The sequence below is a fragment of the Acomys minous genome, assembly GCF_964271855.1.
Source record: "Acomys minous genome assembly, chromosome: 3".
Lineage (NCBI taxonomy): Eukaryota > Metazoa > Chordata > Mammalia > Rodentia > Muridae > Acomys > Acomys minous.
Genome location: NC_140485.1, coordinates 143973352 through 143999449, shown reverse-complemented (window position 1 = coordinate 143999449; position 26098 = coordinate 143973352). Strand labels below are relative to the sequence as shown.

The following is a 26098-nucleotide window of genomic DNA, read 5'->3' as shown; positions in this document are numbered from 1 at the left end:
ATGCGAGGGAATTGCCCAGTCTCACATGGCCACTGGCCAGGAAGAATTGAGCTTTCCAGATTCCTGCAGATTTCTGGGCCCCAGGCCAGCATGTTGCTCTGCAGCAAGACATAGCATACCTGCCAGATGCGGAAGAGGGGTCTGACACAGCGTGAACCATGTCCGTGGAGAGTGCATCCAGGACGCTTGTCAGAAACTCATGCTTTTTGGCACCAGGACAACCTTTAAAAAAAAATGCACATATTCCCCTCTGTTAGTGGAGTTCACAAAGCACAACGGATTTTTCTATACCATGAAAAAAAGGGTTTAGTATTCAGAAATTAGTGTCTTAGACACGTTTCATATGGATAAGCTGATTTTATGCAAACAACATACGTACCACAAGCTAAGCGACTACACTGCTGTAATCCACAGGTGTTGACCTTGAATCTTGGTGTTAATCATGGTATCTAACATTGGTTGAATTGTGACATGACATTGAGATACTCAGGCCTTAGCCTCTGGTTGATCTTTAATGCAAGGCATGCATGGCTATTCCTTGGCTACACAAGGCACCAGACATTTGGAAGCATTAAGAGTCACCAAGGTCTCCCTGCTGGGAGCTGCATGGGGACATCTGTCCCAGGGTAATGGATCCAGGAGCCGCCAGCCTCCACTGCACATCTCCTGAAACCCCAAGTATAGTTAGAAGCGATGTGAGGCAGACCTACCGTTGCCTCCTTGGGGGAAGATTCAGCCCTGAACATCAGTTCAACACATATGAAGGATCACCGGCACTTGCGCCTGTGAGTTAGAGCTGAGTGGGTAGGACCTCGGCCCAGGAGTAATCCACCAACTCCGATACCTAAAGCTCAGCTTCCCACAGAGCATTTAACACGCATGGCAGAGCTTCTTCACCAGCCTCCCTTTCACGCAGTCCCACTTGGGGTTCCTTGGATTTGTCTCGGCCTGTCAGTCTGAGATATTTTCTCCGCCCTGCATTACGGCAGCTGGGCAGGAGGAGACTAGCATGCTAGTGTGTCTAAAGACATTCTGGTTTGATGGTTTTCCTTTGAACACCTGGGGTTTTGTTACTATGATTCAAGTAAATGCCAGCTGCCCATGGCAAGGATCTGTGGAGGTCTGTTTTGATTTATTAAACATTGTAGCAGAAAAACAGATGTGAGTCTTTCATAGGGTGTTTGGAACTTGAGACTAGAAAGACTGTGTATCTCTTCTGTGCTCAATTAAAAGAACGGATCAGATGGCAATCTATAGAACAAACCGTAACCACTGGGCAAAGGACTCTGAGAAAATGCCCTGCGTCCCCTGAGGCATTCCCTAGGAAGGAAACAGAAGCCCGAGGTTGCAGAAGCTGCGGGTGGTCATTGGCTCTTCAGAAACTGCTCGAAGCCATCCTGTTGGGCATCTAGAGATGCCACAGGCCTCGGTGCTGTGGAACCGAGGGCAGCAAAGACTTAGCAGGCCCATCTAACGGCGCTTGGTAAGCGCCAGCCTTACAGCCAGCTGCTCCAGGCTAAGGAAGGAGGCATGCTGTAAGGGAATGACAGACCTGTGCCAAACCCAGGGGTGCACCTGTGAGCTTCCTGGTGCTTATCGGGGCCTCAAGAGATTCAAAGGGAAATATGGCAAAGGCAGCCACTGGTCGCATTTGCTCAAAGCAGGACCTGCAGAAAAAGTAGGGATCTGGTCACAATCAAAAAATAAGGAAGGCCCTGCGGATGTAGTCCTTATTTCATTTTACAGGGTCCAACTGACAGCCATTTAGTTTAGGGCCTTACGTCTATGTTAGTTATAGTTTTAGAGACATCAACAGATGGAACAGAAACAGCGTGTCATCTCCAAAGAGGGGAGAATGAAGAGCTGGTGGCACTGGGTGGATTGAGGACCCAGGAGGCCACTCATGGGCACTCGAGGTGGGGAGGGTGAAGGCCATGTCTTCTGTGTACGAATGTTCAGACATAATAGAGGAGGTGAGAGAAAGAGACCCTGCCGAAGAGCCACACCTGCCCCCACTCAAGTTTTTGTTGCCTTCACCACCAAGTACCCTGAGCTGATTTCTGCCCTGACAGAATCTGAGAGCCCTTTGTTTCCACTACAAAGCCCAGAGTACTGACCCCGTGGCTTCTCAGGATCAAGGCTCCTCAGTGCTCCTCAGGCCACAGTGATGGGGATGAGAGACCAGATTCGTCCTCCCTGGACAACCATCCTAGTGGTTGGGAGTGGAGGGGGCGGGGAGGCCTCAAATGGCTTCAGTCTCTTTGCTGAAGAAGAGAAGGTGGGCAGCGGTATGAGCACGTGAAAGGCTGCTGTGAGCCAAGCGCAGCTGATGCCCTTCCTCTGTCCAAGGAAGACTCCACATTAAAGTGTGGGGAGCTGGGAAGTGGGCTTGGCTGAGAGGCCTGCGACTTAAGCAACTAGTACTGCTCCAGGGTCACACATCCTCTGAAACGCAGGGTCACTGATATTCCTAGAAAATGACTATTCCGAGGTAACTAGTGACCCCTCCTTGTGTGGCCACAGACATAACGCAGCGTGATGTGCCCTGGGACACGGGACCCATCTGCGTCAACCGCCTGTACAACTTGTACCTTCTTAACACTTAACTTCAGGACTGTGAAGAGCATCAACATTTAGACACAGGCAACCAACTCCCTGCATTGTGCTCCCTGCAGCTCCTTACCGCTGTGAAAAGCCGATCCCTTACTCCTCCCTCCAGGCTGGACCCCACAGAAGGCTCAGGCTGGGGAGCAAAAGCACTACAGAAAAATCTCACCAAAACATCTAACAGTAAAGTTTTGTGTTTTTTAAATTTCCCCACTCTTGTGTTAACTCTAATTTGCTGTTTTTGTACTTCTATACTTGAAATGTTTATGTTCAGACCTCACTATTTTTCCATGTGCTTTTAAAGCATGGCTTCTGGGCTCTGGGATGGGTACTGAATTCACACTCACACACTGAGTGTGGAAATCCACTCCTTGCTTAGGAGCTAATGCCCTGGAGAGAGGCAAGGTGACAGGGAGAATCCAGAAGCCTGCACGTGGCTTCCATTGTCCTAATACTTCAACAACAACATCTATGTGTATAAGGTCATGGGTCTTCCCTCAGCGAACATCCCAGAAAACCTTTGCCTTGGTGTAACTCTCCATGGGCTGAGTGTACATGCAGAACCTGAGTCAAGCATCTCAAACAAGCAACTGCCAGGGCCGTTTATCCTCAGGCCAGCCCTGCTGGTACCTGGAATCTCTCTGGGCTTCTCAAGAATATCAGTGACATTTGTCAAGGGCCTTGATGACAGTCGTGACCCCAGCCCTCAAGGAGCTGGCAACAGCAAGTGCTGCTGAAGAGATACAGCGGGGAGTGTGGCCGTATGAGAAGCTCAGAGACACTTTGTAGAGCGCATGGGATTTCTCCAGGTTCCTGTCTGAGTCTTTCCTAGCAAATCTAAGGTCACAGGCCTCCTGAGGTAGGGTGAGCCTCTTTGGACACACTCTACCTTGTAATGCGGCATGGTGAGTCTCTTCTAAGAGTCAGAGCTACTTCTGGTGCCCACTGCCCCCCCGCAACTCCAGTCTGGTCTGGTCTCAGCAGAATAAACATATGCTGCTGCTTGACGTGTTCCTGAGCCAAGGTTGTTGTGCAGAAACTGCCCATAAAGTTATCACGCAATAGCTATCTGTACCTGAACAATCATTGTTTAAAAACAAAACAAAACAAAACACACTTGATTGCTGACAGCCCTCCAGAAAGCAACTCCAGTAACCCGGGGGCCACGGAATCAAGTCAGAAGGACCATGTCATCGAAGGGTACTAAGATGGCTGCCTTTACGCAGAGACCAGGCAACCAGGAGAGAAAGAGCACAAGTTTGTGTCCAGCAAAAAACAAGCTCTGGCCACATACACAATGTCCCCCTTGGGAGGCCCCAGAGCTGAGTGCTCAGTCAGTCCACGGTTGGCCTCCTCAGGCTCCTACAATCACAGGGAGTCCAAACACAGAACAGGAAGTTCTGCCATCTCTGTAGCTCATGCTACTTTTAATTTTGAAATAGAAATGAAGACCAACAGAGAAGAGTATGTGACTTCTCAGCCTGAAGTGACTCTGGCGTACTCGTGTCAGCCTGGTACAGTCAGACGTAGGCGGGTGTTTGCCAGAGCACCCACATTCTGAAAACAATTCCCGGTTTGAGTTAGGTCCCAAATGAGCGCTGACGTTTGCTTTGATAATAAATACCATAAGAAATATCACATCACTGGTTTGGCCCTCATGTCACCGCTGAGATGATGGTCAGTCTGTGGCGCACACCAGGAAGATCTGGGTGACAAATGAAGAGCTGACTGTGAGGGATGTGGGCAGCCTGGCCTGCCTCGGGCGTGCTGCCAGCTTCAGCCTCTGTCTTGCAGACATCCAGCCAAAGCCAGGGGCCCGCATGACCATCTGAGAAGTGAGAAAAGAGATGAGGGCCTGAGACCAACAAAGACCACTCTACTCTGAGCAACCCCTCTCTGGAAAGTCTCTATGAAGCAACATCTCAGACAGCAACTGACAACCTTGTCAGGTCATCAGGATGGGTGTATGCTCCTGTCCAGGCATGTAGGTGGAGGCAGGCCAGGCCCGCATTAAGTCAGCATGCACAGAAAGCTCTGGAAAATAAACTTCTTTCTTCAAAGGTAAACTTTGTTCTCCTTCCCATGCCCCCGGCCCTCTGTCTAAACTTCGTGTCCTTTCTTTGAGTTGTCATAGAGAAGTGGTAAAGTCAGACGTCAGCCCTGAGTCTCACTGGAGAATGAGACCTGCAGGTCCACAAGGCTGCTCATTTCTTACCCCCCACCCCCCACCCCATCACTGTCCTAGGGCACATGGCTAATCCTGCCTGGAAACCCCAGACCTGCTCACCCTCAGCCCTCAGCCCTTCTCTCTGCAGCTCCTCCCTCTTGACTGTGCTCCCTCCATACTACCCCTCAGGCAGTGTTCCAGCCCTCTCTACCCTCCCTGCACCCCCAATGGCAGTGTTGATGGCAGCTGTAAAACGAAGCCACTTTCATAGGCTGTCACAAGTCCATCAATGAACACGTGACTTGATGATACTCTTACTTTAAGTCCTGGCTCTGGCCAGCGAACTCCAGGGTGACAGGGTATGAAGTAGGGCCTAAGAAGGGGGTTCCCACTAAATAACAACCCACACGCTAGCTCCCACCTTGACCTCACGTGGGACCTCACTTCCTGTTCTATTTCCGTGGCCGGTACCGCTATGCCATAGTTTCTTCGCCGGTGACTGTCTTGGGCGTTCAGGGATGACTGAGCTGGTCGCATCTGGCTACCGCCACCCACCCTTTGATTTGCCACACACACGAAGGCCAAGGCATTGTGTCCTGTGAGCACTGGGATCCTTAGCATGTGGCAGGCACTTCCTAAAATGCTGTAGACAGACCACTTAACCCCACCTTGACCTGGGGCTCCCCTGTTGCTCAGTCCTGAGACTCTTCAGAGCTTAGGATTCTTCCCCAAGATTATGAAATGGAAGAAGCGGTGGGTCCAGACCCCTATGGAGGGGACTGATCGGATGCGGTTCCCGATGGCAGGAGAAGGCTAGCTGGCCGACAAATAAGGTTTCTCTTGGTCATTTCAACCTTTGGTCCCCGAGGAGAAGGGGGATCAGGGTGCGTTCCTCTCGGCGACACATGCTGCTGGGCTTCAAGAACGTCCTCAGGGACAGCAGGGGGTGGAGGAAACTCCCGCAGTTGGGAGCTAGCAGGACCAGGTGGGATCCCAAGGTATACCAGGGCCGCCCACTCAGCGGCAGAGTTAATCAATTAGCTTACATCTGGGTCCCGAGCACTGAGGAGAAGCACCCTGGATCAATGACAGCCCGGCACAGCTATGCCGGGGAAAGATACACCCTTCTGTCTTTAGCCTTCTCCTTTGAAGAACACTTCACAATGATAGCAGTGAAGAAAGACGTTAAGCGCCTGACAATCAAACTCAGAAATAGCACAAAGACAAGGATTTTCCCCAATAGGTTGGATAGCCAAAGTTTTAAAAGTTATGATCCAAATCATTATGGTTACTGGAACATTGAGGCAACATCAACATGAAATGTGATAAGCTTCAAGTCCCGCACCTAGGCTGTGTGAGCCTAACTTGCCAGTGTTTTTCTGAAAATGGACAGTCACTGACCTAAAATACTTAGTGAGTGGCAAATGCCTGCACAATCATATCATCCATTGGGAACAAAAGCATTTTTTCCATGTTGGAAGAGTGATGATTTTCATAACTGGCTTCTGCTTTTTTTTTTCTTTTAAAGTGATTTCTTGTTAAAAAAAAAAACCATTGTCAAGAATAGCAAAGTTATTGGTGTCTGACACACTAGACATTAGTGTTCCGGAAAAAAACAGATCTATGACTGTGGATGGCTGAGCGTTTTCCGGAAAAAAACAACTAATTAAGAAAAATTTCTGGTGAGGCTACTGGCATGGTACTTTAGAACAGTTGCTGCTTCTTGGGTGCCTCTGGTGTCACACACGCTGATAGTCACCGTTCAGCTCCAGAAACCTCTAGTGGACTAGCTGTCAGAGGGCCTCCTGGTGTTTGGAAAGCCTGGGAGAAGACGGCCAGAGAGAGGACAGCTTTAGCATCTCAAGATCACTAGGGCTTCAAGCCTGGAGAAACGGAGTGAGGGGATGCTGCCACTCAGGACTTCAGAAAGTGCCGTCTAAATAAACTGTTCTCTCTTCTCTTCCAGGCTGTCGCTCAAGTGAAAAGGCCCAAGATATTCCAAGATAAGAGTTCAGGACAGTGGCAAACTCTCTGGGGGGAAAGACACTGCCTGTCTGACCCTTCTCTCTCCCTAGGACCAGGCAATGACCTATGTGAAATTTTCCTTCATTTAAAATATCTAACACTGGCCGGGTGGTGCAGGCACACACCCTTAATCCCAGCACTTGGGAGGCAGAGGCAGGAGGATCTCTGTGAGTTCAAAGCCAGCCTGGTCTACAAAGTGAGTCTAGGACAGCCAGAGCTACATACAGAAACTCTGTCTCAAAAATCAAATAAATAAATAAATAAATAAATAAATAAATAAATAAATAAACCTAACATGACCATGCAACATGACCACACAGAAGCATCGGATATTCTTCTAAAACACAGGCTTTTGGGCTCGTGGCTCCCTTCACTCTGAACCCATAGGTCTGGCTTCTGGTTTGTCATCAAAAGTGCTGACTGTGCTTGTGTGCCATTCCTCTCTTCCTGCTGTCACCTCCCTCAGTCTTAACACATCAGCTCAAACCCGAAGTGTGCTCAGGATGCTGTCTTGTTGCTTCCTCTCCTAAGGATTTCCTTCCTATTCTGCACAACACCGTTAGCCGCTGGACCCGGCTGTGAATCCAACACCACCTGAGCACCTCACAGGAGCCAGCTCCAACCTTTCCTGGTGACTGGCTGTGTGGAGAAAACCAGAGCCTGCTACATGCATTTGGGTTCTTTCTGCCTTAGCAATCTCTGCGAGAGGAACCATCTGCACAGCAGCCTCGGTGCAGATGAACAAGATCCTTCCATCTCCCTGCCTCCATGGTTCACCCAGATCCTGCCCTAGAGAACTTGAAGACTCAAAACTACTTTGCAAAAGGAGGAGCTAGGTGTTCTCACGGTGTGTGGCAACCTGAGCAGGCCACTGAATGAGAGGGCTAAGGAGGGAACCGAACCTGCAGCGTAGAGAGGAACATCAGCTTCCTACACCTGAGAGCAGCATGAGAAAGGGCCATGCGAGAGGACCATGCACTGAGGAGGAGAATCCCCACCTCGAAACCCACTGTCCCCATGCCTGCTAATCCTCTCAGGCTCAGCTGCTCACTTATAAAGGTCAGAACCATCTGTCTCATTTCCTGATGACTCCCGGGCAGATGGCTGAGGCTAGGAGAGTATTGTTAACATGAAAGGTGCTATTTGGCTGCAGGGATCCTTCCTATGGAAAGTCGCCAGGTGGTTCTATATATTATAATCTCAGGCAAACTGAAATTTCCCAGGTGACAGCTGACCTAGCTAATTAAATCTTTTGAGCCACGAGTTCAGGCGGCCCATGTACATAGCAGCCCCAGCCTCTTGTGGACCCTCAAAGCTGCCTGGTACAATAGAGGAACCAATCACAAAAGAGTTAGGGATGAGCTGTTTCAGGGCACCTGCCTGCCCCAGTTGTCTTTGTTCAGGAGGAAGCAAACGCAGAGGGTGGAGACTAGACAAGGTGTGCAAGTGAGAGAACGTGACGTCCACACCAGGGACAAGCCTCAGGGATGGAGCAACCACAGGCCGGGGCCGGGAGAACAAGCAAAGCCAAGCACCACATCCAAACACACAGGAGGCAACATAGCAAGAGCACACTGCTAGCCCCTAGGGCGGTCCTTTCAAGTTCAGCAGTATGCAGAGCTGCGGAGATTATGTTTACCAAAGAAGAGGTTTGTTTGTTTGTTTGTTTTAAGGCATAGCCAGCATCTCCTTGCCCTCTAGCCAAGGGTAAGAACAGATCCTCGGTTCTGGGTCTTTTCTCTGGGATGGGATGATATATGCTCCCACCTGGTCACCAGGTATAAGACACACTGAAATCCAGCTCCAGCAGCAAGCACCTGGATGGGTACTAGCACAGGTGGGGTTCCGGTGAGGTGGCAGTGGAAGATCTGAGGATTGCTGGAAAGAACTGAGTACCACAAGCGTTTCCACCAAGGCCTCCAGTCAACTCTCTGTACCCTATAGGAACCTTGCTAAACAAGCTAGTCTGAGCAGAGCGGGGATGTAGGGAAAGCAACATGATACAGATGAAAGGGTAATTTACACTGGCTGAACGCCGCTGCCTTTGCATTAGAAGACAGGCTCTCTGGCTCCCACGTCAGTCCTGTTTCTCAGAATGAGACTGATCATCTCCTACAGACTTTCCCCAGCCCTACTCCAGATTCCTCAGCCTAGACTGCTGAAAGCCCAGTGCTTTAGGGAACGGGAATCCAGCTCCATTCTGAATGAAACGTTGTCACCTCATGACTCCATGCTCACTCAGTCACAGGTACGTGAGTGACCTGAAGGGTTTTCTAAACTAGTAGGGTTTCACTTGGGAAGCAGCCACTGCCGGGGGAAACTGGAGGCTACTGTTTTCCTTTCAATAATGCTTACATCACCACCAGGGCCCCTGTTTCCACAGTTTAAAGGTGGCACGGCCTGCAGGGTCCTGGAACACATGCCTCACGTCTGCTTCACACCCTGTCCTGGTAGGCTGGCCAGCAGGCATTGAGTCCCAGGTGCGGCGAGACCTGGGTGCACCTGTTCCAGGCAAGAGCTGCAGGCTGTGGGCAACAGAGCCCAGGTACTCCCTGTAGGGGACACCCACAATCTGACTCTGTGCCTGGATGGCACCCATCAGTGTTGGCATTGCTGGGTTCTGTATTCTCGTCGTCACCTTGTCACCTGAGCAGACCTCCGTCCTCTGCATCCCACTCATGAGAGCAGCACAAGTCATTGGCTCTGGTGAAAACCGCTCTTCCTTCTGTGTGACTGCACAGTGGCCCAATGCTTCCTCCATCTCTGTGCTATAAACTTCAGTGTATGCCTCAGCTAGGGCTCCAGGATCCCAGACCCACGGGGTGGATGGCGCCCTACAGCAAGGGGCTGTGTGTGGGAGAAATGGCTTAACTCTAGGAAAATGCAAAACTTCTCAGCAAAGGTAAAAAACAAAAAATATGTAGGAAAGAAGTTAATGTGAAAAAAAAGAGGATAGAAAGTCCAGGAGGAAGTAGGAGTTATGCTAAAATCCAGAGTCACGTGTGATGTCAGCAGCTGAGGCGGGAGACCAGCAGGTGATAAAACGCACACTTCCTGACAGAGCAAAACCTGTGTGTGAGGGGTGACTCTAGCCCCAGTCTGGACAAACAACAGGCCACTTCAGAGGGTGGACAGTCAGGACAGGTCCATCAGTCACAGGCCTGACAACCTCACTTATAGGATGAGTGCCCTGTAGCCCTTTGGTGGGGGGGGGGGGGCTTTGATGGCCACAGATGACAGCCGGACAGCATCGCATATATCGAGGACAAACCTACACACAGGACTAGCAGGCTCGGGGACAGCATGGCTGATCTTTCTCAGTACTGCATCTGCTCTGTCTCTTTCACAGACGAAATGTGAAGTGCAGCCAGCACAGCTGGCTCCAGGCTTCTCTCGTCTGTTCACGTCCCATGCAGAACTCTTGATGGCCTGGGCAATCGTTCCCTTAGATCGTCTGACAACCTCCAACCTGATGGTTTGCTCTGGGCCTTTGGCCTCTTAATGGAGGGGTGAGCTGGAGACGGGGTGTACATCCGTCACATGAGGATGTGCAGACATGGGAGGGGAGGGGCGTTGAGTGGCCGCATGGGTTCCAGGCAGTAGGAACAGGCACGTAGTGCTTCTGTGGGCTCTGAGCCCAGTTACTGACTGCTTCTCAGAAAACTGGGACTCTTAAGGCGGTGCACGAAAACCTCATGGCAGCTCAACTGGCCATTTGCTACCAAGCTGGGGAACACAATGTTTACTTTCAACGTGTTAAAGAGTGAAGACTGAAAAATAAAACCACCAAAGGCAAGCGCTATGCTAAAGGGCCTAACTTCTGAGCAACAAGATGGGGCTGGGCCCAATTCTCAGTGCAGATAGTTCTGTCGGGCCACATGACCTCCAGCTAACCCTGCTGTCCCTGGTCTCCATACAAGCATGGTATAGGCTGGAATTCTCTGGACTCCCAGCCAGCTTAGCAGCCCCTAGTCCTCCCAGAACATTCCATGCAGGTCACAGAGCTCCCCTCCAAGCTGAGTCTACACAAACATCCCCCATAATGCATCAGAGTGATCATTTTTAAATACAAATGTAATTACCCACTTCTCCAACCCTTAGAGGGAATAACACAATTTCCTCAGTAGGGTAAGGTGCAAGTCCAGAAGGTTCTAGCCTTTAGCGTCTGTCTGTCTGTCTGAGTTTTGTGTGAGACCTCTATCCACTGCACACTCCCCACTGGTAGTTAAAAGGGTCACTCCAAGTGTTGGAGCTTGTGTAAAAGCAGAGAGGCGTGGTGAGATTCTGAGCCCGCTCCTCGTGGGGACCTCCGAGAAGGACTCAGCACACTCGTCCAGCACGTGCCAAGACCACCTTCCAGAAATCTCCACCTCGTGCCTGGCTTTGCCAGCTTCCTGCAGCCACTCTGTCCTCAAAAGTGGAGGAAACACTGTTCACTGGAGAACACAAAAATGTTTCCCAGAAACTGTCCCTCCTGCAGCTACAGGCGCCAGCTCTTAAGTGTCCACTTCTCCCTTTGAGGAGGAAGCTGTGGAGGAGTAGGTATGAGTGTCAACACCACAGGGAAGGGGCGGGGGAGGGGGTGTTGGGATGTATCCCAGGCCCTTGATGACCCTCTGGACACAAAGCAACTCTCTACTTCTGACCTAGAAGCTATGTGGCCTCCCAGACGCCATGCACAGAGGATGTCGGGGCTGATGCATTCTGGGAAACCAGTCTGTGCAATAAGAGTCGGTATCTCAAGAAAGAAGAGTGATAGCAACAGATACCGTGTCATGGCCAGACCAGAGGAGGGGCAGTGGTGGAGCTGCGGGTATCTCTGTATCCTGGTGTCTGCCATATTCCCCTCATTACCTCAGAAAGAGTTCTCCATTAGAAAAAAAATTACAGAGATAAAACTTCTACTGTTGCATGGAATGAGCAACTTGCCTTGCTTTGCCCCGGGGAAGGTGGAAAGGGGTTGCTATCAAAGGAGACAGTGTTACGTGACGGAGAGTGTGCCCCAGAGGTGTCCTGACAGGACAGACATCACAAGGTCCTCAAGTTTTGCGGTCCCCCTTGACTTTATGGGACCTTGATGACAAGACGTCAGAGTGAGAACTGAGAAAAGGCGTCAGCTGTTGTCGGGGGACAAGGGGGTCCCACAGGCTCAAGGAGCTGGTTAGACAGGAAGGGGCAAAGGGAAGAGATAAGCTCTCGGGGAAGCCTGCCAGCAGGACATATGCTCAGACAACCATCCCAGGAATTCCTGAAGGCCAATTAGCGCCTAAGGGGCAGCTAATCGCCCTCTGTCAGAGAGAGGACTTGGTTTCACTGTAAGACTGCCCTCACTTCGACAAGTCAGAAGAGAACTAGAAAAAAAATATCAAATCATGTTCCGAGAAAAAAAACATTGTAGAAATTTCCAGGCCTTGATTTTATTCATTATAAGTCATGCTTCCTTCCATTTTTGGCTATGCAGGAGTGTCCTTGTTGCCTGTCCTGGATTTACACAGCTGAGCACCATGGTCTTGGGCTAAAGAAAGGCATAGAAAGACCATAGCCCAGGTTCTGCTACCAGCGGAGCCTTTTCATAGCCCTGCCTATTGTAGACACAGCCCCAGATGCCTGGCCAACATCACCTCAGGGAGCTGCATGTTGCCTGCAGCTTCCCTCAGAGGGACCTAACTCAGCACTGTTGGGGTGAGCTGAGCCATTCTTACCAAAATAAATCTGGACAAAAGCTTCTAAGAATTTTACCCAGACATACTCAGGAATCAACGGAGATTTCAACAGACACCAATCTCCATTGTCCCAGGTCTTCTAATTGTTTATATTCTTTTTTTCTTTTCTTTTCTTTTCTTTTCTTTTCTTTTCTTTTCTTTGCCTGGGGACATGGGTTGTGAGGTAATGGAGCTATGATCTTGGTGTCCAGGTCCCAGGTCCTAAAGTGTACAGGCAGTTCTCCCACTTCTTGCACCCTGTCTGTCTGTCTGTCTGTCTGTCTGTCTGTCTGTCTGTCTCTCTCTCTCTCTCTCTCTCTCTCACACACACACACACACACACACACACACACACACAGGGAAGGAGAAGGAGTAACATCCTGACAAGCTCTAGGTTCAAAGCATGGGGCTACTGAAGGTGAAAGCTTGATTTCAGAATGCAAAAATAAAAATAAAAATAAAAATAAATGGTTTTAGTACATATGGAAAGAAAGACAGCTGAAGAAAACTATCAGTGTCACCTCACTTCACAGCTGACCAGCCTAGGACATGTGACACTTGAAAGCTGTCACTACCCCCCTGGAATCTGAGCCATGTCAGAAATGGGACCAACTCAGGAGCCATGAGAGGAAACATGTGTAAGAGCCACCGAGGCTTACAGTAAAAGGACAAAAAGTGCAGAGCGTGGAACTGGGGGGATAGCTCAGCCTCCTAACCGTTCGCCTGGCTGGCACGAAGGCCGAGCTCGCTCTCCAGACCCATCTAAGAGCAGCTAAGCACACTTGTCATCCTAGTGCTGGGGAGGTGGGGCACGTGAACCCCCAAGGCCAGTGGCCAGGCAGCCTGGTCAAACAGGCGAGCTTCAAATCAGTAAGAGACCCTGTCTCAAAAATCAAAGCAGATGGCACCTGATGAGGGAGATGGCGTGCCTGCTGGGGATGCAGGGCCCTTGGGACATCATTCTGCCTAAGCCATCGCCTTGGGCTCTTTGAACAAAAGAGTTAGAAGGGCCTTTCCACTTGGCAATGGGTTAGTCTTAACAAATTCAGATTAGTCCTGGGAAAACCCTAAATGGACAGTGTGCTGAGGCCAAAGACAGCAAGCTGGGCGTTTCTTCCCACTGGACCATTCTAGATAAATGGCCTTAATAAAGAGGCAGGAAATATCTGTAATAGAATAAAGATTGTTTAACAACAATTAAGCATATTTGGTGTTGTCTGAGGACAGCATGTTCTTGAAGCTTATGCTGTTAACTCATCTGGGGCAACACTTCACTCGGGATTGACAGTGACTTACACTTCCTTCTGCCTCATGTCTTTGGTTTGTTGTTTGTTTGTTTGTTTGTTTGTTTTTGTAAACACTTCACTCACAGCACTGGGGTCAAGTAGCTTCTCGAGTGACTGGTAACGCACCTGCCCAGCAGAAGCAGCGGGCACGGTTCTTTCTAGACAACTCTGGCTGTGGAGCACTGCGCCAAAGAGCTGGCGCAGAGCCCAGGAGTCTTAGGGTTCTCTGTTGAACGTCCCTCTTGTCGGTTCATATGTCACTTAACACTGGGCCCTTGGCTACCCAGGGAAATCCACAGGTATCTTGTGAATGAGGTGTCTATTGTATTAAAATTCTGGGAAAGAAAAAATCAAATAGAGGAGCTGGAGAGATGGCTCAGGGGTTAAGGGCACTGTCTGTTCTTCCAGAGGTCCTGAGTTCAATTCCCGGCAACCACACAGTGGCTCACAACCATCTACAATGTGATCTGATGCCCTCTTCTGGCGTGCAGGTGCACATGTAGATAGAGCACTCTGAATAAATAAATTCTTTTTTTTTTTTTTTAAATCAAATAGTACCCCAAAGATCTTTAGGGCATTTAGTGTTCATTGAGCACTCCTAGTTTGGTATCCACGGTGATGGGAAATGTCTTTGAGTTTGGCTTCTGCCTCCAGCCCCATACAGTACTCCGGACCGAGCTTGCTGCAGGGCCTGTGTTTACTGGAGTGAAGGTGAACCTGCTCCTTGTGGTCCACCTGCCCTCCCTAGTGTCCCACCATCCTAGTGTGGTCTCTACCCAGCTATGCCGCTTTCTCTCCCCTCCCAACTCCCTTGCTGGCTTATTCCCACAGTTCGCCAGTGTTTCTACATATCATGGCTCTGGTTCTGTGGATGACATGCAGGCGACTCACTGACCACTAACCCAGCCTAGCACTGTCTACACAAGGCTGTTTTTTCACACTTTAGGATGATGTTCACGGAGGTGACAACAGAGCCATAAACAGCGAAGGCCCATCAAAGCCCAGGACGCTGTCAAGTGCCCGGTCCCTAAGGTGAAGGTGGCCCACCTGCTTATAAAGATGAGGCCTATGGGTAGGCCAATGAGCCTCTCTGGCTCTTTTGTCACTAGGAGCTACCACAGACCTGGTACCTGGGAAGGGGGAGTCTCTCAGGGACTTGTCCATCCAGAAGTGGGGCACAGAAACTATGTTCCCCCTAATTTATGAGAATGCTCTTTTGACAGAATGCCATGAGCACTCACTCTGGTGCCCTACCCCTTTCAAGCCCCCCCTCCATCTCCCTCCCCCACCCCCACCCCCAGCAGTCCTGTATTTACAGTTCCCAGAAATTCAGCTTCCTTAAGGAAGATCCTCGTGTTCATCTAAGTAACTGAGAAAATATCACAGCTCACTCAGGCCCCTGTGGCTGTCAGAGCATTGACAAATGCAGTCTCTGGTTGGCACTTATAATTTATTTTTCTTGCAGGCTAGTGGGGAAACTTGTCTTTCTCTACCTTGTCTATTATTACTTTATCATGAACAATTCCCGTAATCCTCCCCCCCCCCCAAAAAAAAACAAAACTCTAATTTCTTCTCGTTCTCTGAAAACCAGAAAGCAACTATCAACCGAGTGCACTATTCCAGTAAAAAATTAACTTGGAACTTCAGTCAATTAATCCAAGGCACTCGTTCTTCATTCTTGTCTGTCATTTGCCTTCAGCCCCATGTTCATGTCTTATAACTCGGCCTTTTGAAGAAGAAAGGAGAAGGAGGGGGAGGAGGAGGAGAAGAAAAATAAGAAGGAGAAAAGAAAGAGGAGGAGGAAGAGGAGGAGGAGGAGGAGGAGGAGGAGGAGAAGAAGAAGAAGAAGAAGAAGAAGAAGAAGAAGAAGAAGAAGAAGAAGAAGAAGAAGAAGAAGAAAACAAAGTTTATCTCCTTTATCCCCGGTGTCCCTGACGCTCTTTCCTGTAACACACCTGCAAGACATTACCAGAATGTCCCAACAGGCAAGGCTCTTACATTGACCTCTGCCCAGCCACTGGGATGCTCTGTTCCCAGCTCCTTTCTCTGCTCTTCGTTCTTAAAGCCTCGGGGAGAAGGCACAAGTCAGAAGCTAAGCTGTGCCCAGGGTAAGGTGAGAATCACTTTCCTGACTGACTGGACCCACGGTTGACTTCCCTCGTTGAAACCAATGACATGTCCACTCTTTCCATTGTCTTCTCGAAGTCCACCAATAATACAACAAATTCACCTTCACACTCAGCCATCATGACCAATAATCAGAAACTGACATGATGGAGCCACTGGTTCTCACTCTCACTCACCACCACTTAGGGGGGACTCTTAGCCCATGCTGAAACTGTACCCTGGAACGTGTCATCGACTCGAGCACAAAGTCACCCAACAGCAACGTTTCATCCGTATGTTCAAGTTTAGAAGATTACTTCTAAAGCACCGTGTGACCTGGGGCTGTAACTCAGTCAGTAGAGCTCTTGGCTAGCATGCAGGAGGTCTTGGGCTGGCTTCTCCAGCACCACATAAGCCAGGTGAGATGGTACATGTCTATCATCCCAGAAGCCAGGAAGTGAGGCGGGAGGATTAGGAATTCAAGGCAATCTTTCCTTGCATAACAAGTTCAAGGTCAGCATTTATATAAGGCCTTGTCTCAATTTTTTTTCAGTGAATCATAAATAAACAAGTATAAAGGCACCTTGTCCCAGCCAGCTGGTGTCTGAGTTCAGCACAGAACCCAAAAGGGGAAAGAATGGAAGTTGACATTTTTTTTTCTTTTAAAGAGAAACGTTGCCATCTCTCACTGTCACGGAACCCTCTGGCTGTGGAAGGCGCTGTCTGCCCATCCACTTGGCAAGAAAGGTAAACACCAACCTCTCCATGTGTCATGAAATACCTGGCAAGAATGCACAGCTTCGGGTCTAATTACCTGTGGGAGGCAAGCTAAGCTGTGCCTAGGGCGAGGCGAGGATCATTTTCTGCTGCCTCAGAAAGTCATAATTAATTTTGAAGCAATTTACAATGATGCTAAAATATTGCTTGAAGAAGATAGACGGTGGCTTGAGGCTTTAAGTCGAGGGTTATAATTACGCCTGCAACTGCTGAGGGCTGGCAAGTAGAGAAGGCACTCCTGAACCTCTTCCTCCTTTCGCTGGGTGGGAAGAGCCCTGAGGTATAAAAGAGTGGTGAATTTCCAGGATCAGTTACCCTCCCAGCGCTGGAAATGTTTATTCATTTAAAGCCTTCTTCCGCAGGCGAGGCACGGTACAATGCTTGCCTAACATGGGCTCAGTCCCCAGCGCTGCTTACGTGAAGCTGGGTGGCACACACGTGTTATTCTGTCACCTAGGAGGATCAGGAGTTCAAAGGTCACCCTCAGCCGTGTAGTGAGTTATTAGAAGCCAGTGTAGAGCCCCAGCACAACATAAGCAACAATTAAAGAAGAAAGCAATTGATGCTAGTTGAAACCGACAAATGCCGAAGGATGTCAAGAGGAAGCGACTCAGCGCCCCTTGTTCTGTCATAGGCAGGGGCCTCTGTGGTGATGGGAGGGAGCTGAAGGGCTAGTTCTTACCCAGCGGAGCCTGTGAGGTACAGGAAAGGGGCAAAGCCAGTAGGTCCACATATTCAGCCAGTATCTAAAGGCCTGGGTACATGGGAGCATCCCCAGACAGGGGGATGCTGATGGAGAGACAAGGAAGATGTTCTGGGAAGGTGAGCCCTGAGGGAAGATCACACTGAAGTCCTCAAAAGAGGATGGAGATGAGGAGAGCGAGGGAGGTGGAGGAGCAGGGCAGGTACGTTGTTCAAAACACCCATGAGCTTCTTTTAGATTAAAAAATATTTTTTTACTTATGTACCTGTGCATATTCGTGTGTGTGGGTATGTATACATGCCTGCAGACACCCTCTAAGACCAGGAACATCAGATTGCCTCAGAGCCAGAATAACAGTGTGAAACGCAGATGTGAGTGCCGAGAACCAAGGCTGGGTCCTCAGCAAGAGCAGCACCTGGTGTTAACCGCTGGTCCATCTCTCCAGCTGCTTCCCAGTGTGGCACTTTAATTAGGAGCAAAAGAAGATAGTAAAAGAAGTAAAAGAAGAGCTGCCAAAGGGAAAAGGATGGCTCTGTGAATTTGCTTATGTTTCTGCTAAACCTGGTTTTCACTTTCCTCAAAGCCATTGTAAGGCGGCCCAATAGAGAAACCCACAACATGAAAGAACTTTGAACAGCCAGCTTTCCACCTACAGCCCAACGCTAAAATGTCGGGCTCCAAAGCCCATGTCATCACTTGCTGTCAGTTGGCATGAGCTACAACAGGCAAGGGCTGCAGGCGATGAAGGCCGCTGAGCCAGAAGAAAGCAATACAGAGAGGGAACATGCGTCTTCCCAAAAGAAAGCTCACCCCTCAGCCTGTGCGTCACATGAGGATGCGCCTACCCAGTGGCTGCTGGCTTATTGTGAAAACAAATTTCTCCTACACACACACACACACACACACAAAGAGCCTACATCCTGGAGTTAATTTAGGACTTTCCTGGATTTCTCTCCTAATAAGGATAATTTCCAACTAATGAAAGCTATTAAGTGGGCGTGAACAGCCACTCTCCCAAACATCTTGGGGTTGCAGAAGAGCTGGCCTCTCCAGGGCCGGGACATTGGAAGGACGGTGAGGCAGCAGCGTCTCTGCTGTGAGGCCCCATGGTCCTTTGCCCTTGTGCAAGCCCAGTGCAGCGCCTGGCTTGGCCTAACAGAGACTCTTCCACACACTGAGTGCTGGCTCCTTGAACAGCTTCTTCAGCCCTTCAGACAGGCAAACAGTGACATGTGCCATGTTCTCCATAGCCACGGCCACTGGTTCTCACCAACTTACTGGCCACTCCAGCCTCTGAGTCAAGAACAGAAGCTACCTACGCTGAGAAATCCCACCATGAAAGGAGCCGAATGGAAGCCCCACCAGACAGTTATTATATGAGACGTTTATACAGAGAAAAGCCATAGTGCTTAGATGTCATCAGGACTGTGTCAATGATAATTGAGTCGAGTCGTGGGTCCTTCAAGATACGCATTGAGAGCAGAGGACATGGTGACAATGTTCTACAGGCTATGAGAAAGACTGGTCACATCAGCAAGCGTATTGCTTTTTAAAAACCATGCGGCCCAGTGATGCAAAGGCCCGATTTCAGTTAACGCAGTGCTGGCGGACACCATAATCCCAGCCCTTGTGAGGTAGAGGCAGGAGGACCAGAAATTCAAACCCATCTCCAGCTGCGCAGGGAGTTGTAAGCCAGCGGGGTCTAACTGAGCAATTGTCTCAAAGTCTGATTTCAGAGACAAGGTACTTGTGGGAAAATTCTCTCTCTCTCTCTCTCTCTCTCTCTCTCTCTCTCTCTCTCTCTCTCTCTCTCTCAGGACTCCATTTATTTCTTAACAGTTTTAAATTTTTATTTATTTATTCACTTTACATCCCAATTATAGCCCCTTCCTCCTCTCCTCCCTGCCCCACCCTGCCCCACCCTGCCCCTCCCTGCCCCTCCCTGCCCCGCCCTGCCCCGCCCTGCCCCACCCTGCCCCACCCTGCCCCACCCTGCCCCCTCCTCCCCCTAGTCCCCCTCCTCCCCCTCCTCCCCCTCCTCTCCCTCCTCCCCCTCCTCCCCCTAGTCCCCCTCAGAGAAGAGGAGCCCCTCCCCAGCCCACCCCCAGCATATCATCAAATCCCATGAGGACTAGGAAAATACTCTTTAGGCCAGACAGCCTCTGGGGAAGCCAAGAGGTCTCTAAAAACATATCACTCATATGCAAAGGTCCCAGGCAGGAGTTCTAAGCCAGATTTGTCCTGAACCTCCTCCTCTGGGTCCCAGTCCCTGACCCAGGAAGCAGGAAGCCAAGAAGCTACCCTCAGAAAGTAACAGGACGTCCTGAAGAGGATGTCACCCGCAGGTTCCTGAGCCTGTGGGTGGACGGGGAGTGGGAACCAGGAGAAAGCCTTGGTCAAGGTCATCAGAGCCGGAAGTAGGCTGCTACTAACCATTCCGGGAGGAAAACCATTCTGGGAGGAAAGTGTGCTGCTTCTCCACAGCAGGGCGAGGCCCCTCACTCCTCTGCAGTGAGCATGCGCACAGGATGCCACTGATCCTACGTCAATACAGGTGCGCTGGCCTTCTCTTTTTGTTTATAAATTACCCTCTTTATCAATATAGTCCAAACCATGAAGGAAGCACAGACAATTGCTATAGGAGGACTTTTCCTGACCAGATGACACCAGACCAGTCCTGCTTAGTATGGAGGATTTTACAGAGCAGGTTCTCGAGCCTGGAGACTCTGACTGAGCATGTGCAGTCTGTAGACATTTAAAGGAAAACAAAACAAACAAAACAAAACAACCTGAGGGAATAAACAGTGAGCTCCTTCTAATGATTGTACTTCGGACATTGAGTTCCCCCATGACGTCAGTGTAGGTCCATCGGCCGAGGCCCCTGTTAGACTTGTTAGCCATAGACAGGCCTTTTGAGAAAAGCAAACACCCGAGAAGCATCTTCTGGCAGATGCTCTGATTCATTGTTAATTTAATTCCACCCTCTATTTAATCCCAAACAGTCCTTGCTGCTAAGTTCACTTGGTACGCAGATGGACTTGTGTTTAGCCAACTACGAGCTTCAAGTGCCAGACCGACAAAGAGTGACGTCAGCTTGCCCATTCCTCATGGAGTAACCAGAAGCCTTGCAGAAACTCCTAGGAGTTTTGTCACGGTGCCTCACTTTAGAGACACGTTTTCTTTCTTGCCCAATCTGTCATGTGTTGGTGGCACTTTACACACTGCCAAATTTGAGTTAGCGCCTAGACCAGCATGTGTCTCACTCACCTATTACATGGGTTCCCATGTCTGCTGGGATTCAGGCCCTTAGAGGAGCCATAAGACACAGGGTCCACTAGGTGCCCCAGATAACACTGAGTGGTCACAGGACCCCCACGGATGCTGTACTCACCCTGCAGTGGCCTGTTCTTGTACAGGTCCCTGGCCTTCGCTGGGTGAGCTCTGGCTGTGTTGTCACACTTGGGCTGCTCATACCTAGGAGACAAGAGTGGGGGTGAGACCCTGGGTTGGAGCCATCACCAGGTTTTCACATCTAACAAGCGACATACAGCTTTAGCCCCCAGAATCTTCCGTAAGATCTACCCTTGTGTCACAGCCCTTTGACTTAACTCCTCGGTGGCCTGAGTGGACAGCCCTAGACTGACTTACATCTACAGTCAACAGACAAGAAGGACTCGCTGCTCAACCACACGGTCAGGCCTGGCCCCTTAATCTAGTTTAAGAGCATCTTGTCTAGTGTTTCCTCAGCCACCCGTGCCCCCCTACCTCCATCTTCTACTCTGTGACTTTATGAAAAGCAGTTTTTATGCTCAGCTGCCTCTTGGAGAGTTTTCAAGTACATGGGAGTGAAGACTGTGAGCACGGATGGGGCAAGGGTTTGCCCACTTAGCTACCTTCAGGAAGAACTTGGATCCCGCAGTGATGTCCTTGAAAGGCTAACTAATTTTCAATCCAACAAATGGAGCTACAAAAATTTGTCCAAACATTAAAAAGTAAATAAAGAGAAAGAAGGAAGGAAGGATCGTGCTATGGTGGTGCTGGTGTTTGTAGGAGGCCTCAGTAGGCTTGCCTGTGCCGTCTGCCTGGAGGTGCTTGCTGCCTGAATGTTTCTGGACCTCTGATGCTTCTGTACAGCTTCTGGAAACTGCCCTTGCCCAGGCCTGAGAGAGTGCTGTACCAGAGACCACCGCCGTCCTCCCTCGCACCATACACTGTCCTCTTACTATGAGGTCAGGGGCAAGGGAAGACTAGTTGTGGGCGACAGGAGAGGTCTGTCCCAGCGAGGTAGGTGTCTCATGACAATCTATCATGCTGGCTTGTACCATCCAGTGGGAGGTGTGACCCCATGATACCAGCCTTCCCTCCCAGCTACCAACTGACCCCGACCTTTAGCACTGATTGGGTCTCCTCTCTGTTTCCCACAATTACACCCCACTTTGTCCAAGTCTCATCCACTGATCCTACCTTGGAGACTCCTTCTTAGGGACTGCAGTGCTGCATGTGTGGTGGATGATGGGCAGGAGGTGCTCCCTCATGGAGCACTGCGCAGACCAAGAGCCAGGAAGCCCTGGCTGGGAAAGGAGAATGGCAAGTAGGAGCTAATGGGGAGTGTCTACGAATGGAATGTTCTAGATCCTAGGGCTGCACATTTCCAGTCATAAAATGGCAAAACTCAACTGGCTTCTCCTCTCTTCCTGGCCACTTCCCTTTCTCCTCACAGAAAGGACTGTGAAGTCACACTTATTTCAAGTTTCATTTTTCATTACTGATTTGTTTTCCTACCATAGAAAGTAAGAAAAAAATGAAATTTCTCATTAGGAGACACTCCTTAAGGCCTTCTGAAACTGGGCATGGTGGTAGTCCTAGAACTCAAGAAGTAGAAACAGGCTGTATGTGCCCAGATTCACATACACGCACATGCGCGTGCATGCGCACACGCACACACACGCGCACACATTTTAAAAGACAGTATAAAGTATCTTTGGCTATATAGTGGTTTTGACACTAGCCTTGGTTACATGGGAATTTACCTCAAAAAACCAAAGACAATATGATATGCTATAGTATTCAATAATAATAATGATGATGATGATAATAATAATAATAATAATAATAATAATAACAACAACAACAACAACAACAACAACTTGGGATGTAACACCAGGCCCAAGCAGCAGCTGCAGTCCAGCTGTGACAAGACTCAGTGCCACAGCACCATTGCCTTCCTCCCCTGAACATCAGCTTTGGCACCAGAGAAATCAACACCCTCTATACACAAAACGCCTTGGTTGTCCTCGACTGCCTTTGTAGACCAGGCTGGCCTCAAACTCACATAGATCCGTCTGCCTCTGCCTCCCGAGTGCTGGGATTAAAAGTGTGTGCTACTACACCCGGCACAAACTTAATATCTTTCTGAAATGTTGCCTGCAAAATCAGATTCCCCGATGCAACCTGGCAAACAGCTGAACTAGCACAGGCTATCCCAAAACCATGAGTCTGTCTTCTTTGAGAACACAGAGGCTCCGTGCCAGACAACATAACATCCACAACCACAGGGCAGAGGCCGGAGGGCGGAGGGACCCTACTCAGCTGGCTTCTCCTGCCCAGGACCACAGCATCAGACAGGAGCCAGAATCCATCTGAAGGCTATAGGGGACATCGTTGGCTGCCTCAGGGGTGATTAGCCATTGTTCCTGCACACAGAGAATTAACACCCTGGGCAGTAGATCTTCATTCCAATTGCCAGGCAGTGCCTGAGGGTTAGGGGTCAGGTGGCAGCAACCTGTGACCTGTGAATCACAGCTCCTAATTGGTGGAACAGGTCCTCAGACCTGTAGTCACATACTATGGGCTGTGGACTGTGCTGCAGCATCAGGAAGCTGAGCTTTCTTTCCAGCGCCCTGGTCATCCACCGGGGTCTGAGAGCCAGAGAGCCAGGCCGCTCGCAGGTTCCCTGACAGCTCATTTGACCTTTGCTGTAACTTGGGGGCTGACCTATCTTGAGTCTCACAGTGGTACTGAAATCTGAAGAGCACGTTTAAGTGACAGCATTCTGCCCATTTGAGAGAGCATCGAGAGAGGCTTTGCCAGTGCAGACACGGTGATCTGGATCGGTGCTCGCGGGTTTAACCAAAGTGAACTTGGCTGTAACAGCCTTTGTTCTTTCACAAGAGCTTATTTCACACAAGGAGGGAAAGGGGGGAAAAAAAGAAGAAGAAAAAGAAGAACATTGCCTGACTGTGGCTGCCCATCAGATACCAGGCTTGCCACCGTGGAGAAGTGCAATTTCACGCCCACATGGCCACATGCACACAGCCACTGTGCAGAGCGCAGGGGTCAGGAGCAGAGGCTGTCTTGAGGCAAACGGGGCCGGCCTGAAGCACGGGGCAGGTGGACAACAAAGCCTGAGGCAGCCCTCGCAGAGGTAAAAGGGAAGTCTGTTCCTACACTAATGGAGCAGCTGGCAGTCAGCCCTCACGAGGAATCCAATAGCCTGCGCCGGCCCAGGCCCTGCTACTACTGGACAGCAGCCAGGTAGAAATCTGCCCCTTCTCCAGCTTCCGTGCCACCAGGCCTGGCGGGTGCGCCCTAACTCCATGCAGGGTCACACAAAATATGGTCAGAATGTCAACCTCGACCCAAAGTCAACCCAAAGGGGCAGGAGAGCCTGCAAGATCCACCATCCCGTCTCCTGTGTGCCCTGGAGGGGAGGTCAGCTTTTCAAAGATGGACAGCACGGGTTGTGCGACTTTGACTAAAGTCCACAACAGATGAGCCTCATTCCTCTGTGGTACATGAGGAGAGAGCAGTGGCTTGTAAGAGGCAACATGTCCGACATTTGCAGCACCCTGGTTTCTAGGGAGCCATCATGGGAAAGCATGGAAGAAGACTGGGAAAGCAAATGCCAAGCTCTGTCTAGGGCGAGCACAAGCCAGGGCTTCCCCGGTGGCCTGGGCCACTCTCGCCTTGCTCGGTGTTGTGCAAAAACTGCCTGGTGACGCTCTGTCTTCTGCTCACAGTGTATGTGGCCTTCGCTCCCTGACCCTTGCTGTCCCACTGCAGTGTCATCATCTCAGAGGCCACGCGCAGCCACCCTGTTTCTGTGCCCCAAGTCCCAGCTCCTGCCCAACCCCCTCCAGATCTATCATCATCCAAATCGCTTCCTCATGCAGCCTCAGCCATGGACCCATTCTGTCACCATCACCCGCTTCCTGTCAGGAAGCCCTGGTGTTTGTTTATCGTCTTTATTCACTGAGCCCCTCAGCCTCCGGCACCATGCCTGGAACACCGAGGCCGGTCAAGTCATCCAAGTGTTTACTGAGAGGAAGAGGAAGGAGAGGAAGACAGGTATGTTCTTGCCACCACTGAGGAAGTGCGACAACACGGGCCAGCCTGTCCATCAGGGCTGGTGTGGGAGGAGTGATCCTAGGCCTGACTGAAAGCGCTGGTCTCTGCTCCCTGCTTCCCCTGCTCCAGCCAAGCTCTCTGCATTCCACATGCTACCTCTGCCCCCACAGGCTCATCTTCCCCATGGCTTTGCCCCCTCCCCTGCTTAGAAAGGCTGGTCAGGAAGGTGCCCCCCATCCACCTCTGAACTGCTCTCTATCTTGGTGTCACCTGTTTGCAGGACTGTTGGATGCTACAAGTGCCCCAGTGCTCGACGAAGGGACCACGGTAATTGGATCCCTTTCCTGCCTGGGCTGGTGACAGCCTAGGAATGAGATGGCAACTGAGCAAGTCCATCAGTTCACGTCAAGCCAAAAAAGAAACTCCCTTGGGGCCGGAGAGGTGCCGCCTCAGTGGTTAAGAGCACCGGTTGCTCTTCCAGAGGCCGTGGGTTTGATTCCCAGCATCCACATGGCAGCTCACAACTGTCCATAACTCCATCCCCAAAGGATACAAACCCTCTTCTGGCTTTGGTTGGATACAGAGGAAGACAGAGGAAGACAGCCTCCTGAGCAGCCCTCTCAGTGTGGTTCAGGTTGTGCCCTTTCCTGAACTCTGGGGAGGACGGTTCTCCATCAGGCAAACACAGAAGAGGGAGCCTGAGGTTGTCCTGTTTGGGCTGAAACCCAGGGAAGGTCTGCACAGAAGAAAGAGGAAGTCTGGCTTTCTACTCAATCACAGTCTAAACTGTCCTTGGGTTCTCCGGGGACAGCGTCACAAATGCCGATCTCACCATTTCCGAGCCAGCTGGAGGAGGGGCTGGCTGTGACTGGGTAAGGACTTTTCACTAGCCAACTCTTAGAAAACATGTGCCAGGGCTGCTTCTCCTTGCTCTGTGGTAGACGTGTGCATGGGGCCAAGCCTGCAGCTGGCGGGAGCCCAGTGGTGCCGCAAGTGACGCATGAAGAAGCCAGAGGCTCGAGAATGTAGGAAGATCACCTCCAAGAAAGGCTGCTCAGAAAACAGAACTCCCTGTTTACCTACAAAGGACAATGGGTTACCACAGCAAACCCCAGGAATGATGGCGGTTTTAGCTCAGCCATGTGGCTTGTGCTTGCTTCCCACCTAAGGCTGCCCTAGGGCCCTGCTTCATCTCAGCCTTCTGGGTCAGTGCAGCGAGGACAGGGTGGTACTGACTGGCCGAATCAGCTCTGATGTCCTAGCACTGTTACAACAGCCAAAGCAGGACACCCTTCCGGCCTCCCTAGGAAGATGGCCTCACTCAGGGGCTGGAAGGACTTGGTTCTGACGAAGGCATTGCCCTCTGAGCAACTGTGCT

General features: G+C 50.4%; 1 protein-coding gene across 1 annotated transcript in view; it reads right to left on the bottom strand.

Moving 5' to 3' along the window:
• SMOC2 (SPARC related modular calcium binding 2) overlaps nucleotides 1–26098 on the bottom strand; it is a 124509-nt gene that overhangs the window by 7176 nt on the left and 91235 nt on the right. The window contains exons 9-10 of the mRNA XM_084777464.1: nucleotides 20765–20847; nucleotides 120–222 (exon numbers count right to left, since the gene is read on the bottom strand). Coding sequence (XP_084633590.1) covers nucleotides 120–222; nucleotides 20765–20847 — 186 coding nt within the window. The remainder of the gene's footprint in view (nucleotides 1–119; nucleotides 223–20764; nucleotides 20848–26098) is intronic.